The following is a 23,259-nucleotide window of genomic DNA, read 5'->3' on the forward strand; positions in this document are numbered from 1 at the left end:
CCCGCTTTAAGAAGAAAATGCCAAAATGTGACAGTACAATATTGCACTAGTTAGCCCAGACTGCTGTTGTCGTGGTAATGGCAACAATCTACACGCACTGGTCCAGAAACTGAAGTTGGAATCATTGCGTTAGTGGAGGATCAACCGTGTGGTTTCCAATTATAGTCGATGCTTTCAACAAACCAATCATCAGAGCTCCGGATGGGACCATTTGACAACTGTGTTTTAAAAATTTATTCTGCAGCAATTTATTGAAATACATGTCAGGATTCTTCTAAAAGCCACCTAAAATGAGCAATAATGCCTCATTGAAAATAGAAATCATAGAAACCCAGAAAGAGGCCATTCGGCCCATCAAGTCTGCACCGACCACAATCCCACCCAGGCCCTACCCCTATATCCCTACATATTTTTTACCCACTGATCCCTCCAACCTATGCATCTCAGGACACTAAGGGGCAATTTTAGCATGGCCAATCAACCTAACCCGCACATCTTTGGACTGTGGGAGGAAACCGGAGCACCCGGAGGAAACTCACGCAGACACGAGGAGAATGTGCAAACTCCACACAGACAGTGACCCAAGCCGGGAATCGAACCCAGGTCCCTGGAGCTGTGAAGCAGCAGTGCTAACCACTGTGCTACTGTGCCGCCCAGCAAATAGAACAGCAAACCGACTTGTAACAAAATTTGCAAAAGCTCGAATCACACAGTAGTTAACTTCTATGGAGATAAGAGACAGTGATAATTTTTTTTTTGGGGGCGGGTGCGGGGACCCTGCTGCAAAAAATAACATGATCCCCATGTGTTGTCACAGCTGCCAATTATTTTTATGTCTGTTCGTATAAAGAGAGTGGGCCTCATTTTTGTTGGCTTTAAATTTCAATGGATACACAGAGTGAACAGCGCTCCCATCTAATTGAGATATATCTTATGCACAAACCTTATAATCCCACACCCACTAGCCATCCTGAAAATTGATACTGGAAACACTCAACAGATTAGACAGCATCTGTGAAGAGGGAGTTAATGGCTGGAATCTTGCGCTCTCCCTGGTGGAAAGATTGGAGGCGGGAAGAGCATTTTCTTAGGCTGAATGATGGCATAGTGGAACCCTGCTGTCTTCCCACCCCTGCCAGAATTAAGTTCCGGGCGGGAAGACTCATGGTCAACCATCCTGTCTGCCGCCAATTGAGGCCTTTAAGTGGTATCATGAGCACTTAAGGGCCTCATCCTGCTATTGCTGGTGTTAACTGAGTGATTGGACCAGGGAGGGATGGGGGCCCAGTGAGAGCCACCCTCCTGCCCTTGCTGCTGAACCCCTGACGCCCTTCTCCCATTAACCCTCCCCTACCATTACATATCTGTGGCTTGGGTTGCTCTGCAATCCCGGGCCTCCAGTGCCAGTCCATCTGGTAGCAGCCACCGTGTCCCTCCCCCCCCCCCCCCCCCCCCCCCTCTGATACCTCAATAAGATTCCGTTCAATGCCTTTGGTCAATAATCTATCTTCAGACCCAGTGCCATCATTCCCCACAGGCCACGTTAAATCCTACTGCAGTAATTTGTTCTCCATCATTAAATCATTCATTGTAAATATATCTGCAGAATAAACACTCCTGATATATGCAAACATTTGTTCCCCAAGTTCCAATCACAGATGGCACCTGTATAATGCTTGCTCTTTGCTGGAATTTTCTGGGGAAACCAGGAAAAATTGTCAGCTGATATAGTTTTAGTTTTGGTGGCAAAGTAATATTGTAGCCATGAAAGGCTTTGTTGAACTAAATACATAAGCTTTTTAAAATTCATTTTTATGGGATGTGGGCGTCACTGGCTGGGTCAGCACTTATTGCCCATCCCTAACTGCCCACCATTTCAGAGGGCATTTGAGAGTCAACCACGTTGCTGTGGGTCCAGAATCATATATAGGCCAGACCAGGTAAGGGTGGCAGATTTCCTTCCCTGAAGGACATTAGTGAACCAGATGGAGTTTTTATGGTCGTCATTAGACTTTTCATACTAGATTACTATTGAATTTAAATTTCACCATCTGTCTCGCTGAGATTCAAACCTGGGCCCCCAGAACATTACCCTGCGTCTCTGGATTGCTAGTTCAGTGATAATTCCATTGTGCCAGTGTCGCCCCTTATAGTAATCATAGAGTCTCTACAATGTAGAAGGAGGCCATTTGACCCATCAAGTCTGCACCAACTCTTACCCAGGCCCTATCCCCAAAACCCCACATATTTATGCGACTAATCCCCCTAACCTATATATCTTGAGACACCAAAGGGACAATTTAACATGGCCAATCCATCTGACCGACACATCTTTGGAGTGTGGGAGGAAACTGGAGCACCCGGAGGAAACCCATGCAGACACGGGAAGAAGGTGCAAACTCCTCACAGACAGTCACCCGAGACCAGAATTGAACCTGGGTCCCTGGCGCGGTGAGGCAGCAGTGCTAACAACTGTGCCACCGTAGGTATAAAAAGGTTTAATTGTTTTTTTTTCCCTCTTCAATCAAGGTGAGGAATTCCCACATGACACAAACCCTTGCTTATACCACTCTGTGTGGGCTTTACTCATTCCAAAACACTGGTTATTACATTTTTAGTCATTTCTTTTTATTCCTCTTGAAATATTAAGTTAATTTAAGTGGCTTAAGGTGTTGAATAATAGTGACATGTTCTTGAAATTCTGTTGCGAGTAAATTCCGGCTTTGGTCAACAAAGGAATACAAGTGATATTAGATCAGCTCCCTGTAATGTATCATCCTGGTTGTCACTTCCAAAGTCAAAGCGATTCCCACCCCTTTCTATTCATATATACATCAATAGAATATTCGTTTGATAATAGTTTTGCATCACCAAAGACCAAATCCGAGACACTGAGCTAAAAACTAACTTGCAGATCACCATTTCAAAGCGATGTTCCATAGTCAACTTGCTTCCATTATACAGGATCAGACAGTGCTGTGGGCCATTGCTGTCCTTTGCATGGTGTTCTTCATTGATACCATTGAAGAAAGCTACCTGAGCCATGATCCAAGGCACTGTCTGCCTCCAGGGAATTGACCTAGCCTACATAGCACTGTTTGAAGTAGCAATGTGTGCAGATTATTTAGACCGCTAAATTTTCATCATGCAACTGCTGGCCACTCTGTAATCTCGGCTTTGTTCTTACAATGCGGATGTCCCTGGGAATGGAGTGGGTGTAAGGACTCCCTGCACCAGGTGTACCCACTTTCTTGGCTAAAGGGGCCCAGTGAGATCACTGGTCTCCAGATGGGTGTAAATCAGCCCAGAGGGGTTCCCAGACAATGCAAGTACCATCAAATCCTGAAAAGCGCCAACTTTAAATGAAAGCCTCTTCATTGGCCTCTTGCACAGAGGACATGGTTAAGGTCTGGGCAGGGGAGGCGATGGTGGGTGAGCTCTTGGCAATCCTCTCACATTGGGCTGGTGCCAAATTTTCCAGCTGTGTGACATAGATGGGAACTGGAGATGTGTTCGTGGTGGCACAGAGGTCCATCTGCCCTGCCCACGTCCGTTACATTGTTGTTGGCCCTGTGAACTCTCGTGGAATCGCCAAAGAGCAATATAGGAGGCACGATCCCAAAATGACTGCCAGGCTTATAGCTTTTTGAGGCCTGAGTGTACATCATTTACTCCCACCTCCTCCCCCACACCAAATCCAGTTGAGTGAATGAGGTATTATAGAGCGCAGGAGATAATTATGCTGGCTCTAACTCTTTTTTTCAATAAGCGCTTTATGTGTGGGAAATATTCATTTTGAAATTCCTGATTCTTTTTTTTAATAAGGCGAACTACAAAGTTTGAAATGTGTTTATTTGCTTCCTGAGGTAAAAGCCTGGATCTAAGACCGAGAGGCAGACACAAGCCACTTCAGTTATGTGCACCACATGAGTGTGAGCCCAGCACAAAGTGTCCTCTGCTTTCCCTCAGGCGGTCCTCGAAAGCCAATCCCTGTTTTTCTAAAGTGGTCTTGAGCATTAAAATCTGAGGGAGTAAAATTTCAAAGAATTTTGACACAATGCTGACTTCTTTCTGAGGCCTTTGATTTCTTTTCCTCTCTTAACACTACAAATTGATCAAACTGACTGAATAGATTTTTTTAAAAAACCACTCCCTTCCTTCCTCCTTAAACCAAAACAGTCCTTGAAATGAGCTTGGGTCTGTGCGAATGGAAGCCCTTTTGTTTAACCACAGAGCAAAGTGAAGCTAGCAGCATAGCCACTGACCTGTCACTCATGTTGCCGTTTAGTACGCTCGCATTCACTCATACTTCTCAAGGAAGAAAATGACCTTAGCTGGAATTGCCTGGGATTTGAGGTTGCAACCTGCCGTAGGGTTGCCACCTGTATGGAATTGGACCGGAAAGTCTGGATTTTTAAACAGGCTATCTGGAAATTTCCAAAATGTAAGCCAGATGTCAAAAGTTTGTTTATTAAAACTGAGGGGAAATTTCTCACTTACTTCTATTTCTTAAATGAAGGCTCTGGTTTATGCTTAAATATTTTAATGAATTTTCGTTAGCAGGAAGGAAAACACCAGAACTGAAGCTGTGATCTTACCCCCACCCTGGCAGTGTTCCGCACCTCCCTGTCTTATGACTTTGGAGTGATAAGACACTGGAGCTTTCTGTGTGACTTTACTCACTTGTGTTAGGCCAGATCCATAAATCAATACAAGTGGTTGACACTATCTAGAGGAGGGGCGGGTTTGTCCAGCTGTGCACACCCCAAGACCGGAAATTCCTGCCCAAGCTCAATGGTCTGTCAGTGTCTCACCTGCTACGATTCCAGCAGAGAAAGGAAGAGACGGGAAATTTTCGGCCGAGATCTCCTTATGTTGAGTGAGGGATAACAAAACTTTCGGAGGATTGATCTCATACAGTTAACCCATGAGCTTCTGTCCGAACGTAGGCTGGAATTCTCCGAACTCGCCCGCGGCTGGGACTCTCCTGTCCCGCTGCAGTGAATGGAATTTTGGCTGAACGGTGGCGGGGCGAACGAGATCGGAGAATTCCGGCCACACTCAATCTGCCAAGTAGTTTGAATAGGGCATAACTTAAAACCGGCATTTTTTGGAGGTGGTTTTGAATGTTGGGGTAAATGACCACACAGCAAACGTCAGCAGATTAAGGACTGGAATGCACTTCGGAGAGTGTGGTGGAGGCAGGTTCATTTGAAGCACTCAAAATGTAGTTAAACTGAAAGAGAAGGATGCACAGGGTTACAGGGAGAGGGCAGGAGAATGGCACTAAATGAATTGTTCATTTGGAGAGCTGGTGCAGCCACAATGGGCCAAATGGCCTTTTTCTGCACTGTAGCAATTCTGTGACCCAATATTACCAAGCTACTTTAAAGCTAACTCCTAATTTGAACAGTAAGTCTTTGACCCAGAGTCAAACAAGAACATAAAAGTCCCCAGAACATACAACTTGAACAGTTACCTTCTATCTATCATGATACTGGAAATAACGGAAAATTTTATTCACCATTATAAATGGCTGAAATATTAGAAACAAACAATATAATTCACAGCCTGTAGGTCAAAGATTTATTTGTATTTGGTGAGTAACATTTCACATAAGTGACCTCTCATATCCCTTGTCCAAAACTCTCAGATGACAAGAGATCAGAGTTGAAGATTGGGACAATTACTTTAGCTTGGGATTCCATTGTCAGCATTAGGCACTCCCAGGTGAATTAGATGTGCCTGAACCCCAATCTCAGGAGAGCATCTCCTACTGTATCGGGCCATTTCCTAAACTTCCCTACCCGTGGTCTCGCATGGTAATTAATGCCATGCATAAAGCTGTAATAGGCCTGTGCAGAAACTGGTTTGAGACTAGATGGGACTTTGCAGCAAATGGAGATTTTCATCCTATTATTCCAGGCTGGATTTAAACCAAAGCTGAAAGTCTGATGTCCACCCCATTGCACCCACTGACACTTATTTAGGTTAGTATTGGAAGAGCAGGCAATCTAAATATGCCAGCCTTTGGTGACCCATTTGTCTGTGTTTGCAGCGAAATGGTGGGTTTCAAATTCCTTGTACTCTAAAGAGCTGATTGATCAGCCACTGTGGTTCCATGAAGAATGAACAATGTGAATCCGCTGATTTAACTGCAAGCCAGATGATAAGATATGATAACAAGTCTGCCCTGAGTGAAGTAAAGGTTTGAAAATGCTTAACTTTGCTGCAACCTGGTGCCTTAAAAGGGAGCATTTGGTAAAGATCTGCACCTGCGTGATGAGGCAAAAGAGGTCATCAAAGATTCAAGAGAAGGAATGGATTGGAGATGGAGATTTTTAACATTAAGATGTAACTCCCAAGGTCCTGGTTTGTTTCCTGCTCTGTTAAAGCTTTGAGGTTAGTTGTTTATTGAGTGTTGGCGAGTTTGACTTGGACAACAAACATGGAGGTGAGGAGTACAGCAAGATTAGGTCTGCTGGTATGCGATTGCTGGAGAAAGGTCAAGCTATCTAAAAGATAAAACGCGGCCTTACTTGTAATCAAACTGTTCTTTTTAGGTTCCAGGTTTCTCATCTAGAGATTTATGAACCTTTTAAAGTGTTGTTCAAGGAGTTTCCACATCTGAATTATGGACTATGGCTCATAGGCATTTTTCTTGAAATGTCAAATCTAAACACTCATTGATTAAAGGGTTTGGGAGGTCACAAGGTCAGAGACTGTATAAAACCTGTGTTTTCTGGAAGAGATCTCTAATATTCTGCAGGACTGAATTGGTTGCGGTAATGCTGCATCATAACAAATGCTAATTTTAAAAATCAAATTTGATAAACTTGCCATCCAGGCCTGCTAGTATTTGTCACTTCAATGTCTAAATCCTCAAGTTAATCATTTCTGGTCACTCGGGAGAATTGTTTTTTTAAAAGTTTATTAATTAGTGTCACAAGTAGGCATACATTGACACTGCAGTGAAGTTACTGTGAAAATTCCCCAGTCGCCACACTCCGGCACCTGTTCAGGTACACTGAGGGAGAATTTAGCATGGTCAATGCACCTAACCAGGGTTAATGTATATTTGGAGCTTAACCATATGCATTTTAGATTAGCAATTGCATGACTGTAACCAATGTCCCACAAAGGAACAATAAATTTGTATACTATTTCAGAAAAATTATGTATGCTTTGGTTAGATTGTTAACACTTGAAGCGTTCAAAGTTTCTTAGGTGGCACATTTGCACTATTGATATCATTGTACAGAAGACTCGAGTGTAATTGTCTTTGGAATTTACTTCCAATTTGTAGAAGTTTAATGAACTGTAGGTAATCAGACATAAATACTATTCTGCTATAATTTGCCATTACTATGGTGCGGTTTAATTTTATTCACTCTGTCTCTTGTTGGTTGACATACAATGGTTTAAATGTGTAACATCTACAACAAAACATCATGATTCAGCATTTTATTAGTTATAAAGTTTTTTTGGGTGGAACAGTGGCAATGCCTGTTGTTTTTACAAAGCCTGCTGGACAATCTACAACAGGGATGATTGGTAATATGGGAAAAGCAGTGGATGCGTAACGGGAATATTTGTGGAAAAGGCACAGCAGCATCATACAATTCTTCCTTGGAAAGGACATTCACTTGATTTGTGGAACAGCCTATTACCATGGTTATTGGTATTGAATGCTATGACAGTGTTACTTCACAGCAGTGGCATTATCCCACCAAGTGGGTTAACTGTGCAGTACAAATTTGTAACAAAAAATGCTGGTGATGCTGGGCCTTTATTATGTGTTGTCTCATGCCTTAGGTTAAATTAACCTAATTCATTGTCAGCCATGGAATTCATTGTTTTGCCGCAAGGTATAATATTGCAACTTTAATTTAAAACAAAATCGAACCATGTCGTAGTTACAAATCTGACCTGGATGGGTCTCTCTGTTGGTTTGGAATCTGATCAGCAGATTTGTAACACTCACGTTTATTTCTTTATCTGTTCAGTTATTCTTCCAGCTGCAGTTATAAATGTTGCAGGCATCTCTCCCTATCAAAGAGGGTTTTACTGCGATGACGACAGCATCAAGTACAGCTATAAGAAAAGTGTGGTACCCAATCTCCTGCTCTTAGCAGTGGGAACACTACTGCCAATTGCTTGTGTAAGTTTATATCTGCTGGTGCATGGCCAAGCCAAGACAAAGTGAAATGTGGCACTTCCTGACAGTCATTCTTTTCTTGATGGGTGCTCTGAATCTCGGCAGTTCCCTGGACTGCGCTCCATATATTTTAAGGAGCATCACGGAAGTTCTTTTAATTGAGCAACTTGAGATGGTGGTCAAGCCTAATCCCTGTAAATCTATATGGCATTCAGTAATTTCATAGAATCACTACAGAGGCCATTCGGCCCAATCGAGTCTATACCGACCCTCCGACAGAATATCCTACCCAGGTCCTCTCCCCCTGTCCGATTCCTGTAACCCCACACATTTACCATGCCTGATCCATTTAACCTGCACATCTTTGGACAACAAGGGTTAATTTAACTTAGCCAATCTACCTAACCTGCACATCTTTGGACTGTGGGAGGAAACTGGAGCACCCGGAGGAAACCCACGCAGACACTGCGCAAACTCCACACAGACGGTCACCCAAGGCTGGAATTGAACCCGGGCCCCTGGAGCTGTGAGGCAGCAGTGCTAACCACTGTGTCACTGTACCGGCCGGTTTCTGTGATTTCCTCCTGGGGAAATCAAAAACACAATTTAATTTTAACAATCACACGCACACAAAAAAAATTTGGGAACCCCAATCTCAAAAGTGTGTTTATTATGGCATCAGAGGAATATTTTTAGCTTCCAACACCAGCTGTGCCTTTTGGACTCCACTGAGTGAGAGTGATCTCACCGTTCTGTTCTGTGTGACTGAAAGGCACAGAAAGGGATAAGGGGAGGCTTATATCATCTTCATATCAGGGTTTAACCCATGTCCCATGAAAGGGCAATGCCCTTTCCTGTCATATGTACATCATTAAGCAGAGTTCTATATTTAAAAAAACAATTGGAGCCAAAAAGAAATGTATAAAAAGGAAGTGTCAAAAAAATGAGGTGGGGATCAAATGAAGTGAAGAAATGAAGAATTGTGCAAGTGTTTCAAAGAGTTATTAGGGATTAGAGGATTAATTGAGTTGTCAGGGCTGCTCATGCACTAATATCCCTTGTAAATCCGTGTGATTAATTACAATACTAATTACAAGACGATTACTATTGAAGGATTTCCCTCTGTTTACATATTAATTCCCATCAGCAGGGAATCTTCAATCCACAACTAAACATATGACAAACTAGTCTTGTTAGAATCTAAACAGAATAAATTCCACTGAAATTACTAATAATTGACTTCATGCATATTTTTGCCATAAGAAATGTTTTACAAATAGTGTGCAAATAAGAATATATGAATTAATCTCTTTTTTTTGAGCATAGGTGGCTTGACCATCCCATTGTACAAGTGAAGCAATGTGCATTTTGGGGGTAATTCTAACAATTTCTACCATCTATAATGCACGGTTTATGAGTGCACCATGAGGTTTGGAAGAGTAAATGGGGTGGGGAGGGTGGGGGCCTTGGAATTAGTGAATGGATTTTTTTCTTGTGTTTGTCCTGCAATGCCACATTTTACTCTGTTGAAGCAGTTGTGCCCCTAAGCTGTTTGTCGTCTCTGTTACTTACTCTTGCTTTGTCTGTGTCTGTTGTCGTCCTTTCTATTAGCTGGCCTACCTTTCCTGGTTATCGAAACTAGCACCATCAAACCTTATAAGCGTGGATTTTACTGCAATGACGAAAGCATCAAGTATCCCTATAAGAATGGAGAAACAATCAGTGATGCTGTGCTTTCTGCTGCTGGTATTCTAATCACCATCCTCTCTGTAAGTCTCCAATCACTTTGATCAAATCAATTGTGCCTTTATGTCTGCTAGCTGAAAGCAAGCCATAAATCTGCAGAATTCCTTCACAAAGGTTACTTCCTTCATAATGCCATTTCAAAACCAGTGAACATTACACTAAAAGGTTTCAACAGGAAGCACAGAATTGTAAAATTATTCCTTCTGGCCAAAGTTTCTGGTGATATAATTAGATTTATACCGAAAGCCTGAAATTCCTCATTCTTTTGGTGCAAAGAAAGGCATAGCGGTGGCATATGGAGATGGGATGTCAGATTTTCCTGAGTTTCACCTAAAATCTGGCAAAAGGTGCACTGACCTCCAAAATGGTAAATGGGTTCAAATAGCAAGATAATGAAATCAAAACCCGCTGTCCCAGGAATTGCTCCTTTTATACCAGAAATGCTAGCCTTACTAGTCGGGGAGGTAGTGGCGTAGTGGTATTGTCACTGGGCTAGTTTTCTAGTGATCCAGGGTAATGCTCTTCGGACCCAGGTTCAAATCCCACCACTGCAGATGGTGAAATTTGAATGAATAAAAAGAAAATCGAGAATTGAAAGCCCAATGATGGCCACAAAACCATTGTCATAAAAACCCATCTGGTTCACTAATGCCCTTTAGGGAAGGAAATCTGCCACCCTTACCTGGTCTGGCCTACATGTGACTCCAGATCCACCGCAATGTGGTTGACTCTTCAAAAGAAATACCGCCCCCCCCCCCTCAAGGGGAATTAGGGATGGGCAATAAATGGCGATGCCCACATCCTATGAAAGAATATTAAAAAAAGAGGGGAAAGTCACCTTCATGACTTTTCAAATTGGGAGTTGGTTGGCTTTCAAAATCCACAAGCTTTCCCAGCTATTCCATTCTGTTTTCTCTTTTAACTAATTCAGCTGCTTTCATCTGAAATGAGGTTTTAATTTTTTTGTTTGGACATGCTCCCTTGATGAGGGGAAAACCACATCTAAAATTTCATCAAATAGAAATGACCAGCCCCAAACCTTCTCACCTTGAAGTCCCTGCCAGGAATATCTCCATACTACGGTGGCAAAGTTTCAAAAATAGCTTTTCCTAGTGAGTTTGCTACATTTTTGGTGTCTATAGCAACACCATCGCTATGCGAATTGGCTGTTCTTGTAAAGCGTATGTCGGGGTGTTTATCTACAAGGCGGTTCTCATTTTGAGGTAATGGTATGTTAAAGAGGCCCTCAGGATTCCGAAATACCAAATTAACCAATCAAGCTAAAAGGTAAAGAGAAATGGTTATGATTGAGAAAATAGAAAAGGAGTTTTTTAAAAATTAAAACAGCAACAACCTTGGAAGGCCTGGGATAACATCAGATTTCCAAAAGGCTTTGAAACTGGGAAAATTAATTACTTTGGCAACATGCCGTTAAACTAAGGTTGTTGAAATGTATGCAATAGATTCTGCAGATTCCATAAAGGATTTAGTGATTCTTTTCCTCCTTTTCAGCCTACAGTGCTCTCCAGCTGCGGCTGTACACATTGTGCCTCAACCTCCAGGGTCGTTTCAATTACTATTTAGAATGCATGTCTGAGAGTAAGGCAGTAATGATTGAAATACTTCCTAGGTAATTTCTTGCCCAGCCCACTTGCATTTCCGCGGCTTAAGCATTTGTTGCTTGGATTCTTCCACTATGACTGTACTGTCACCCAAGGTAGATAGTGCAACAGCTGATCAGGAACTTAGCAAGATGGTTTCAGAGATTGAGTTGCTATTTACCATAAATTCCGTCAAAAGATCGATCCAGTGTTGCGGATTGTACATTGGCTTTTCACCTTTGGGATCTGCATTCAAAATTCAAAGATGAACGCCTCCTTTGCCTGTTGGCTTAAGGATCAGCTGTGAAGTGAGTTTGAACAACCTTGAACCAGTTCCTATTGGGCAAAGCAGAAAGCTGCTGCTGTAATGGTGCTTTTGAACTTGGAGATGGGACATGCTGTTGGCGCAGAGTAGAAGGAGCTTGACTTCCAGCCTGGGATGCTTACGGCTGGTATTCAAATGCCTGCAATGGAAAGAGTTTTATTATTGACTACTGAGTTCCTCATTCTGTTGAGCAGAAAGTTGACTTTAAAAAGTTTTTAAAAAGACTGAGTAAAGTGAAAACATTGTATAGTTACGAGTGAACCCAGCTTCCAAGTGTCATCTTTGATTATAGTCGCTGCAGAAAAGTGTAGTTGGCTGCCTCCCATTCCCAATGCTTCAGAATTGTATCTGTTATTGGCAGTGATTGATGACTGAAGAGATTCATTTGTCAGATGCAACAATGCACAGAAAATACATGTATTGTAAACAGGGAACGCCTTAGCAAAAACTATTTGTAACCTGGCTTCACTATCCTGACTTATTTATTCGAGCATTGGTATTAACTTGGTTTGATTGTGGTTCATGTTTCCCAATCCTCTGCACCTGTTCTATTTTTTTGTTCTGTGTCAACTCTGCATTTTAAATCGCTGTAAGAATCTTGCTTTAAAGTGATTGATGTCCTCTCAACTCAGTTCCTCATGGGCCTGCAGCATGGACTTGCCTGAATCTTGACACAGCTCAGCATTAAGTGCATTGCACAGGATTAAGCACTCTTAAGGCTTGGGCATCAATATATTTTTGGGCAATCGCAGAGAATTTTACTCCGTGTCTATTCTGTGTCATATCTAACGTTGAGGTCCTTGACACTGATACTGGGCATTCAAAGTGGATTAATGGTTTCAATCTGAGCCATTGGCATCCTCACTTGATAATCAAAAAACAAACCAAATTCTAGAAACTTACATTCTGAGTACAAATGGACTAAACAATCCCATTTGATTAATAAGAACATAGGAATTAGAAGCAGAAGTAGGCAAATTCAACCCTCCAAGCCTGCTTCCGCCATTCAACCAGATCATGGCAGATCTCTCCCTGGTCTCAAATCCACCCCTCTACAAGTTCCCCATATCCTTTTATCCCTTTTTTATTATAAATATGTCTATCTTCTTCTTGAAAGCATTCAACGATTCAGACTCCACTGCACGATGGGGCAGCGAGTTCCTTTTTATTGGCTACTTTCTCCTTATTGTTGTGGACCGAGGATAAAATAGTATGCCCTTGCTTTTGAATGTTTGGTTGAATATTGTTTTGTCCCATGCATCTATCCTCAGTTATGGAGGTGAGTTGGAGTGACTGGTCTGAGTGTGTCACTTTGTGTTGGGCTGTGACTTGTTCTCCTATAGATTTTTCTGTCCTTCTTCATGACAAAGAGTTTGATTTGTTTCTGCTGCTGCTTCTGACAGCATGGTGGAGTTCAAGAGGTTTCTGTAGAAGTGCTGGATTCCAATAACCGGTGACCAAGGACTTAGAAGAACAACAACGGTTTATTAAGTCCAGCTCTTACATGTCTGCCCGCGCTCCGGGGAGAAGTCCCATACTACCCACACATGACCTCTTATGGTGCCATGTCATCACAGCATCCATGTGACCACCCGGTCCACAGTCCCCACATGGGTGATCATTTTGGTAAAGGATAAAGTTCGAAGAATGCACTGTGCTACCAAACTGACTTTTTGCTCTGCCTGTTCTGGCAAATTGCTTCTATGTGAAGAAATACAAATACACCTAAAATACTTCAAGAAAGAAAGTCCAGGGAAAATAGCCATCAGTAAATGGCTTTTGACAGTGCATTGTTCAGATCTGAGACAGCCTCTGGACCAGTCACAGTATTCACCTTAGTCCTGTTCTATACAGATTAGATTGGAACCCTTCTCTTTATATGGATTATATTGATAGCCAAGTTCCGCACACATGAGGACAGCCTCAACCGGGATCTTGGGTTCGTGTCACACTATCTGTAACCCCCATGACTTGCCTGGGCTTGCAAAATCTCACTAACTGTCCTGGCTGGAGACAATTCACACCTCTTTAACCTGTGCTTAACTCTCTCTCCACTCGCATTGTCTGTATCTGTGAAGACTTGATTACCTGTTAGGACTCGCATTCCAACCATTATCTTGTAATTGAGTTTGTGTCTATATATGCCCTGTTGTGAACCCAACTCCCACTCGCCTGATGAAGGAGCAGCGCTCTGAAAGCTTGTGCTACCAAATAAACCTGGTGTTGTGAGACTTCTTACTGTGCCCACCCCAGTCCAACCCCAGCATCTCCACATCATCTCTTTATTTGCAGCAGTTTTGCTTAGCCAAGCACTGGAATGCATTGGCGTTTCTCAATCATTTGACATCCCTCTCATGGGTTTGACTTAAGGCTGTGCCCTGGATCAAAAATGTAATTCAAGGCAGCAGTGTGTTTGATCAAAGGTAGCCCAACACATGAGACAACACATCTCATCCACAAGAGGGAGAGAAGTTAGTAATCAAAATTGTTAACCAGTGCTGTCACTGCCCCACCTTTCATTCTTTGGAATTAATTTTCTTTGGTAGGGCTTTGGTTAACACGTTTACCCCTTTATATATTTTTTAAATACTTTTCCAATTCAATCAAATCAAATCCAATTCAGAGTCTCAACAAGCTGAGACATTTCAGATCCAGGCTGACAAGACAGGGCGAGCGACCAAACCACCCTGTCCTGGGCCTGATCGACATGAGCCAAGCTGATTGGAGAAGGGGGAGGTTCCTCCTCCAAGACTTGAGCTCATTTGCATCTTAGCCAAAAGGCCGAGATGCCGCTTTAAAAAATTGCTTCATATGAAACATATGAAGCTTCAGCGTAACCTAATGACCTCGACCAAGTGCGGCCGACCATGGGCTGCCGACCATACTACACCCGATCTTAGCCAAAAGGCCGAGAAGCGTTTACCCCTTTATATTTGATCTCATTGAAGCTATATAATTTATTGTCCTGACACCTGTCCCTCCCAGAAAAAGCAGGTCCAGTTCATGGTGAACACGCCACTTCAATAATGTAATGAAACTCTAACATTCCACAAGGGTGTCTAAGTATGAACTCCAATCCTCCAGGCAAGGCTTTAGCCAACACCTGAGATGACATTATTACCAACTGAGATACTTATTTCCCTTGAATTATATGAAACCTAATTGAATGCTGATGTCCCTGAAACAGCAGTATGGTTTATTGTCTGTGCTCCCTTGTTCTGCTGTTAATCACGATAGTAAATGTGAAATGTTTTTCCAAAGGACAAGGGCAGCAGGTGCACGGGAACATCACCACCTCCGAGTTCCCCTCTAAGTCACACACCATCCCAACTTGGAACTCTATCACCACTCCTTCACTGTCACTGGGTCAAAATCTTGGAACCCCCTCCCAAACAGCACTGTGGGTGTTCCAACAACACATGGTCTGGAGCAGTTCAATAAGGCAGCTCACTACCAGCTTCTCAAGGCCAATTAGGGATACATAGAAACATACATAGAAAATAGAAGCGGGAGAAGGCCATTTGGCCTCTCGAGCCTGCTCCACCATTCATTATGATCATGACTGATCATCAGGTTCAATACCCTGATCCTGCCTTCCTTTCACATCCCTTGATCCCCAAGAGCTATATCCTTCTTGAAATCTCACAACGCATTGGTCTCAACTACACTCTGAGGTAGGAATTGCACAAATTCGCCACTCAGTGAAAATATTTCTCGTCGCCTCAGTCCTAAAAGGTTTACTCCTTATCCTCAAACTATGATCCTAGTTCTGGACTCCCCCACCATCGGGAACATTCTTTCTGAATCCACCCTGTCTAATCCTGTTAGAATTATATAAGTTTCTATGAGATCCCCTCTCGTTCTTCTAAATTCCAATGAATATAATCCTAACTGATTTAGTCTCTCCTCATATGACAGACTTCCCATCCCAGGAATCAGTCTGGTAAACCTTTGCTGTACTCCCTCTATGGCAAGAACATCCTTCCTCAGATAAGGACACAAAAAGTGCACACACTGCTTCAGGTGTGGCCTCATCAACACCCTATACAATTGCAGTAAAACATCAACACCCTATACAATTGCAGTAAAACATCAACACCCTATACAATTGCAGTAAAACATCCCTATTCCTATATTAAAATCCTCTCGTTATGAAGGCCAACATACCATTTGCCTTCTTTACTGCCTGCTATACATGCGTGCTTACTTTCAGTGACTGATGCATTATGTATCCACCTCTCTCAATTTACATCTTTTCAAATAATAATCTGCCTTCCTATTTTTACTACCCCAAAGTGGATAGTTATCTGCATTATACTGCATCTGCAGTTTAATGTGGATGGACAATAAATGCTGGCCTAACCAGCAGCACTCAGATCCCACGAAAGCTTTTGAAAAATTTATCATGGATTTCCTTGGACTCAGTTCTCCAGTCAAAGTGAATGAATAAATGGTCATTCCAAAGCAGAAGAAAAATGAAAAGGCCACCAACAAAAAACATTATTTAAATCTAATCATTGTGTCCTGCTTCTATTCTGACAGAAAGTAGTAACAAATGTATGATAAAATAGGAATGATTTTAAATTCTCTTAGATACTAAGGGAGATAGATACTCTGGACAACATGGTGGCATAGTGGTTAGCACTGTTGCCTCACAGTGCCAGGAACCCAGGTTCAATTCCGGCCTCGGGTGACTGTCTGTGTGGTGTTTGCACATTCTCCCCGTGTCTGCGTGGGTTCCCTCTGGATGCTCCAGTTTCCTCTGACAGTCCAAACATGTGTGGGTTAGGTTGATTGGCTATGCTAAATTGTCCCTTAGTATCAGGGGATTAGCAGGGTAAATACATTGGGTTGCGGGGATAGGACCTGGGTGGGTTTGTTGTCGGTGCAGGCTCGATGGGCCGAATGGCCTCCTTCTGCACTGTAGCAATTCTATGAATATGGTGTAAAATGGTCTGACATCTCAGTAAATCATGACTCTCATCCATAAAACAAAAGATGATCAATTTGCATTATATTCAAAAATGCACAAACCAAATTTTTCCAATGGCAAAACGCATTTTATTTTTAAGTATAAGGGACACAGGGGGCAATTTTGCTCCTTAATTTTATTCTAAAGAAGCAACAAGAACTTTTCTGAAGGCTGCTGCTGATCCCATTTGGAAACCGATAAATAATTGAGACCTCGGAGGCCCACAGGGTTGCTATGGAGAATGTAAAGCTTTGACAGAAGTAGAATCTATAAAGAAAATTAAGAAATGGTAATGAGACGCTCAGCCAGAGGAACAAAGATGTTATAAACAACAAGAGTACTACAGGATAAATGTTTTTAAGCCGAAAAGCATTTATAACAATTCACAAAAAAGCTATAACATGTTTATGTAGCGTTTATTAAAAACATATCACTGCTGTAAATGGGTCCTTTGAGTTCTGAGACTGAAACTCCAATTTTATTCCAGCTGTGGTGAATTACAGCGTTCCAATTCCTCTGACATTTGAGATGTTGCTGTAAATTTTTGGCCCTCATTAGGGTCCTGTATGTTCTCAATTAAGTCCGTGGTGGACTACACACGCACCTGTGGTCTTTTGGGTAAACTGTTGCCTGATGATGAGATATAATTCGCTTAGTGAGATCTCCCAGGTCCAGAAAATTGCAAAGACCATGTGCAGATAATATAACCTGCATAAGTGCTGGCTTATTATCCATTTGAATGTTACGCTGTCAAACCTTACACATCTGTGGGGGATACTACGGAATTGACATCACTCCACTTGTCTGCGACAGGCGATTCTGAAGCAGCATTTCTTTCTCTTGCTCTTTGGCAAAACTATCAAACAGTTCCCTCCAGCAGTGATGGCAGGACACTCTGGACTATGCACCTCCTTCCCCTTCACTGTCAGAATCCCATTCTGTGCTTGTCCAGCAGGAGGCAACATTCAAGCTGAAAAGAAGTTTTTCAGACTCTTTGCCTGAAATGCAATTCTTTTTTCAATTTGACGTTCCATTTGAAAAACACATCAAAGTAGCACGGTGTTTTGTGGGTCAAGAGCAGCCTGATTTGTGTCTTTCCTATTTTTCTTGTTTCTATTGAAGCCAACAGAAATCAGGGAAAATGTAAAACGGGTGGTCAATTGGCTATGATCCATTTTATACTATTATGCAAAGTCAAAATCTACCCGCTCCAATGAGAGATTGAGCTTGTCAGCAGCTGTTTGCACAGTGTATGAACAATGAAAGCTAAGTTGCCCCGCCAGATGTGATAGAACAGATCATTTGTATGCTTGAGTGGCTCTGCTGCCTGGACACCTCTGGAGGAGCCATGCAGTACTTGCCAGAGTGGGTATCATGATGTGTGGTGGCCTGCTGCATACTGCATGACCTTGTCAACATGAAGGCACAACCTTTGGCACCAGCTATACCGCAAGCAGCTGAGAAGCAAGGGGGAAGAGAAAGGGAAAGGAGGAGGTAACATCATCAGCTCCTGAAGGCCCAGGCAATCGGGGTTGATGGAGTTCTGCTGAATTTCACTGCAGGAGACTGCAGACGGCCTTGGAGAATGGCTCTGGGTTCTTAAGGCCTGCTCGCAGATGGCACCATCTCAGCAAGGATAGCAGTAGTTGTGGGTTTACTGTCTGGCAGGGATTAGCAAAGCTCCTGGCAGAGTGGCAGTGATGCTCCATGGAGCCATTGCCATTCCCCTGGGGAGGTATCTCAGCAATCCTAGCAATGTGTTAGATGACGGATGCTGGACCGCTGTAACACATTGCAAGCACACGGCCATGATGGCAGTGTGAGCTTTTATAATGGCAGTCTGAGCGTCCACTGCAGCACTCTGATTTTGGATGACCACTGAAGTGGAAGCTGCAATATTGGCCATCAGGTGCTGCATGGTTGCACAGCTGTGCAGCTGGAATTGACCAGCACTTGGACACTGGAAAGTAAGGGCTCCGAGCGCTACATAAAACGTTATCTCAAGCTGGTGCTGGAGTCCTCCATGCTCCTTGACATTGATTCCAAGCTTCATGGCAGGCTTCCAATGCACCAACCATATTGTTTCAAATCTCCTTCAACATTCTTCTGAAAGCTGTTCTATTGAAGAGCTTATCTGAGTTCTCTGCGGTGGGATCTATGTGTGGCCTCGCCCCCTGGTGAACTGACACCTCCATTAATCCTTGCCCACATGTGGGCTTCAGCTGCCCACATGTGCCCAATGAATCGACACATTTCAGATTCTGGGCTGAATTGTTGTCTGGGTGCAGAGCCACGTTTTGACGCATGGATGGCCACACTTAGTAATTTTTTTGGAGGAAATCTGATTTCCCTCCGCGTTCCAGACACCACACAATTTTCCTCTGAGCATTATGTGGATCGGGAATCCCCGAATATACAAGACGCACACCCGTCCCTGCTGAAATCAGGATCACCATTTCAGATGGGGGGACAAATATTTGATTGCCTCCTGAATTTTCATCTGGGGGGTTAAGGGGTGTTGGAAGCCCATTAAACCTGCACCAGATTTGAGAGTTCATGAAGCAAATAGCCTACTGAGGAGTCAGGAACATTCTGAGAGGTAAGTGTGAAGTGTTTTCACACCTACAAATTAGGTGCTGTGTTGTAATGTAAAAGTGTTTTTAATGCAGTGGTCCACCTGTCATTTAAAGGTAACTTGACCCTTACATTGGCCAGCTTTGTCTATTTGTTCAACTGCATTACAGTGCTTTTCCAATAAAAAAAACACCATAATGCATTGAAAAATGTAACACAGTGACCCGTTAACTTGTGTCATTTTTTCAGCTGTGATTTAAATGACCCTGGTTTATTTAAAGAAACTTTTTCATACTTTATAAAAACTGTGTCCCAACATTAATTGACAGACAGTTTGCTTGGAATCGAAATGAGCACTCTCTGTTCTTTCACTCCCAGAAAGCAGACTATTATTTGGACAGCTGTGGCTATTTTGAATGCTTGGCTGAGTTTCAAGTGCAAATGGGTTTGTGTGCAGGTGTTCCATTCATCTGAGAATATGTGAAGTTCTAATGAAAGATTCTTCGTTTGATGTAGTTTCTGATTTGTTGACACAAACTAAAAGGATTTCAGAAATACCCAAGTATTTTTTCACACGGTAGAATGCATTTTCCTCACCATGTCATGATAGTCTGTTTGATAGAGGCTTTTATTAGATGTTGAGGGAAGTTTTTCTACACAAGAAATGTAGAATATTTTCCACTGATATTAAATGAAATTTGAGGACTCTTTGTATTGCATATTGAATGAGTGACTATGGAGGATACATGTGGAGCATAGAAGTGGCATGGATGATCTGAGGCAGCATGGAAGATACATGGAGTTAAAATGGTGGTTTTGAGTGTTCAGGATGATCTGAGAGATCATGTGGTACACATAGATGCTATAGGGATGGCGCAATGATCTGAGAGGAAATGGAAGATAAGTGGGGCAATACAGGTGATGTGGGGTGGCGATTTGAGGGGATATGCAGGATACATTGCAGGATAGAAATGGCATGGGAGATTTGAGGTGGCACAGACTGGCATATGGGTTTGTTTTGGGGGGTAAGGAATGCAAGGGGTGAGGTTTAGGGGGCCTTTAGACACTGGTTACTGCATTGGAAAATGGAGACGGGCCTTCCAACTTGCCTATCTCTGCATCCACACTCCTCTCACACTCCAGCACAGCACTGCAAACACGACCTCTGTGTGAAAATACAAACCTGGCATGTGAAGTCACACACAGGACTGGCGTGCTGTCTACGAGCTGCAAAGGTGCGCAGGTTGGGTTGTCCTGAGTCCAGTGGGAGCCCTCTGACCTTTATCTGTCCTGTAAGATAATGTCAGTATCCGAGCTGGTGGCTGGGAATGTGTGAAATGGTTCTGTGCTTCATTCATTGCTCTCTCCTTTGTGACCTGCACTGCCTGGCTAGGTTGTATCTCTTGGGTATCTGAAAAAAAGACTCAAGGATAAGTTGTGACAAGGTAAGTGGGGGGAGATGGGGGAATGAAACATTGCTTACACTGCAAGATGCAGAGCACCACTCTTCCTCTCCACCATCTCCACTAAAAGGACGGAGCTGGCTTTTCCCCCATTTTGTGTCTTTTTTATTGGCTCCCATTTGCTGACAACTGTCCGCACCTGTCCTAGCCACAATGCACCTCTTTAAGGGGTTCCTGCCAGCTTTAAGCAGCGCCAGGCTAGCTCTAACTGATTGCAGCTAGTTAGGATTTTAGGCTCAGCACTGAATATGTACAGCCAACGAACAGTGTGGCTGGTGCTAGCTGCACAGAACAATCATTCAAAGGAGCAGGCAGGATGAAGTTGGCAAGATGCCAGCATTATTTTGTATGGGCGCAGATTACTCAGGCATCATGATCCCAGTGCCCATTTTCAGACTCTATCCACTTTAACCCACTTTTGTCTTTATCTGAAGTGAGCAACTGACTAATAGGGAACCAGTTGCCTAACCTAAGAGGAGAACCAGGAATCATAAGGGGTAATTTTCTGCCTTTGCACTGCTACTGAGAAGCCTGACCCACCGAGAGCATATATTGGAAATCTTGTCTTGTGCATAATTTTCCAACTTCATGGTGTTTAAATTACTAAATGACTCTCATTGAATGATTTCTCATGAGCCGTGTGACGTGAGAACGTTAATGTTCATTTTTTTAAGAAGTTACTTTCAACCTCGTCAAGATTATTTATCAACTGTGGTAATACTACTTTAGCGTAGCATAAATATTCGATTACAGGGGAGGATAAAACAAAAGTATTACAGAGAACCCTCAGTTGACCTGTCTTGGCTGTGTCACTTTGAACAATAGCTTTCAACTCACATTTTCTACAACAATGGAAACAAAGTGGTGCATTTCCCCCCCTCTGGGCCATACCATTGTCTGAAACATGTTATAGATCAGACAGTGCTTCCTGAATTAAAACTCGGCTTATTCCCTTGCAGAGTTATCAGCCAGGGAAGCGTTTCTCTGTTAGGTTTACATTAAAGCCCCTCTTTGTATCTCAGACAAAAATGGGCTTCAAGGCCAGTGCACACCACTGAATTTAGCAATAGCCTGCCCAACCCGCTCATCTTTAGAATAAGCTACATGCCCAGAAAATGTTGCTCAGGGACCTCCAGGCTGTCGGACACTTGGCTGAGGAGTGTGAGACAGCAGCTGTTAAGAGTTGTAGCTTGGTATAAAAGTGGAAGTTGTGTGTGCTGTGGCACAAAAGGGGAAATCGCTCAACGCAGCAGCATAATGGAGTTTCGTGAGCACTATCTGGTGTTGGGAAATTGGAGGAAGCCAGAAGGAATGTGATCTACTGGGAGCTGAAGGCCACCCTCCAATATCAGCACAGGTGTCAATCGCAAGGAGAGAGGTTTCCGATGATGGTAACACTCGGTCACCCAGCTTCTTTTACCTCTCTGCAAACGGGAAGGAGTGCACCGGTAAGATGAAGAGGTAAATGGCCTTCTCACTGTCGCACATGCTTCTTGAGGAGCATGTCAGATGACACACAATATACTTGAATTTGTATTAAGGTTGACGAGGAGTTCTGAACTCCGGTTATCCGATTTGGGACATGTTAGCGAAATCCAAATTGCAATCCCGTGATGCTAACTTTGGATTCAGCATATTTTATGAAAGCAAATTATCACAGGTGACCTGTTTCCAATGTGTCATTTGTGTCAAGAATCTGATCTTTCTCATGTGAATCAAGAATCCAGCAACAGTGGCGGAGTCAGGAGAGCTGATGATGAGGTAGAGCTGGGTGGCACCAGTCTACGTGTGAAAATTAACACTTTTTGGATGATGTCGACCATTGGGATGAGAATTCATCCCCCACAGACTTACCTCCGCAAGCTCGTGGACTTCTTTGCCACCAAGACTGAGACTATCCAATCAGCTGCCTCCCCTGCAGCCTTCCCTTCCTCTGGTGCACTTGGCCAATCCTCTGAAGTTTCTCCCTGACCCAGCTCCAAACTCGCACCATGCTCTTGTTTCTTCCCTCATGCCGTCTTCTAGCCCATCTTGTCCACGAGACCCCCCCTTCTGCTCCCCTTTCCCACTAAAATGCTAATCATACAACTTCTCTTTCTGGTTGCTATGTTATCTGATATTGATAGTGGTTTTCTTTCTCCAGATACTGCCCCTCTCCTCCGTATCAGTCACCATAACCTCTCTCCTCAAATAAACAATACTTTGCCCCCCACCGTCCTTGCAAGCTCCATCCCATCTCTAACAACTCTTTTCCCTCCAAAATCCTTGAACGTATTATTGCCAAATTCATTCCCGGAACTTTATGTTTGAAGTTCTCCATTCAGGTCTCTGCACCTGTCAAAGTACCGAAATGTTTTTTTAATCAAAGCCAGAAATGACACCCTCATGTGACTGTAATGAAGATAAATGATCTCTCCTCA

The 23,259-nt window shown here is 43.0% G+C and overlaps 1 protein-coding gene across 2 annotated transcripts in view; it reads left to right on the top strand.

The window, feature by feature from the left end:
• plpp3 (phospholipid phosphatase 3) overlaps positions 1-23,259 on the top strand; it is a 130,668-nt gene that overhangs the window by 32,271 nt on the left and 75,138 nt on the right. Inside the window, exon 2 of one of the 2 annotated variants that reach the window (XM_078218641.1) lies at positions 8,007-8,161. In XM_078218641.1, the coding sequence (XP_078074767.1) occupies positions 8,007-8,161 (155 nt within the window). Of the gene's footprint in view, positions 1-8,006; positions 8,162-9,769; positions 9,928-23,259 lie in introns of both variants that reach the window. The other variant, XM_078218639.1, reaches the window with a different exon arrangement.

Source organism: Mustelus asterias, chromosome 8 (genome assembly GCF_964213995.1).
Source record: "Mustelus asterias chromosome 8, sMusAst1.hap1.1, whole genome shotgun sequence".
In the NCBI taxonomy this organism is placed as follows: domain Eukaryota; kingdom Metazoa; phylum Chordata; class Chondrichthyes; order Carcharhiniformes; family Triakidae; genus Mustelus; species Mustelus asterias.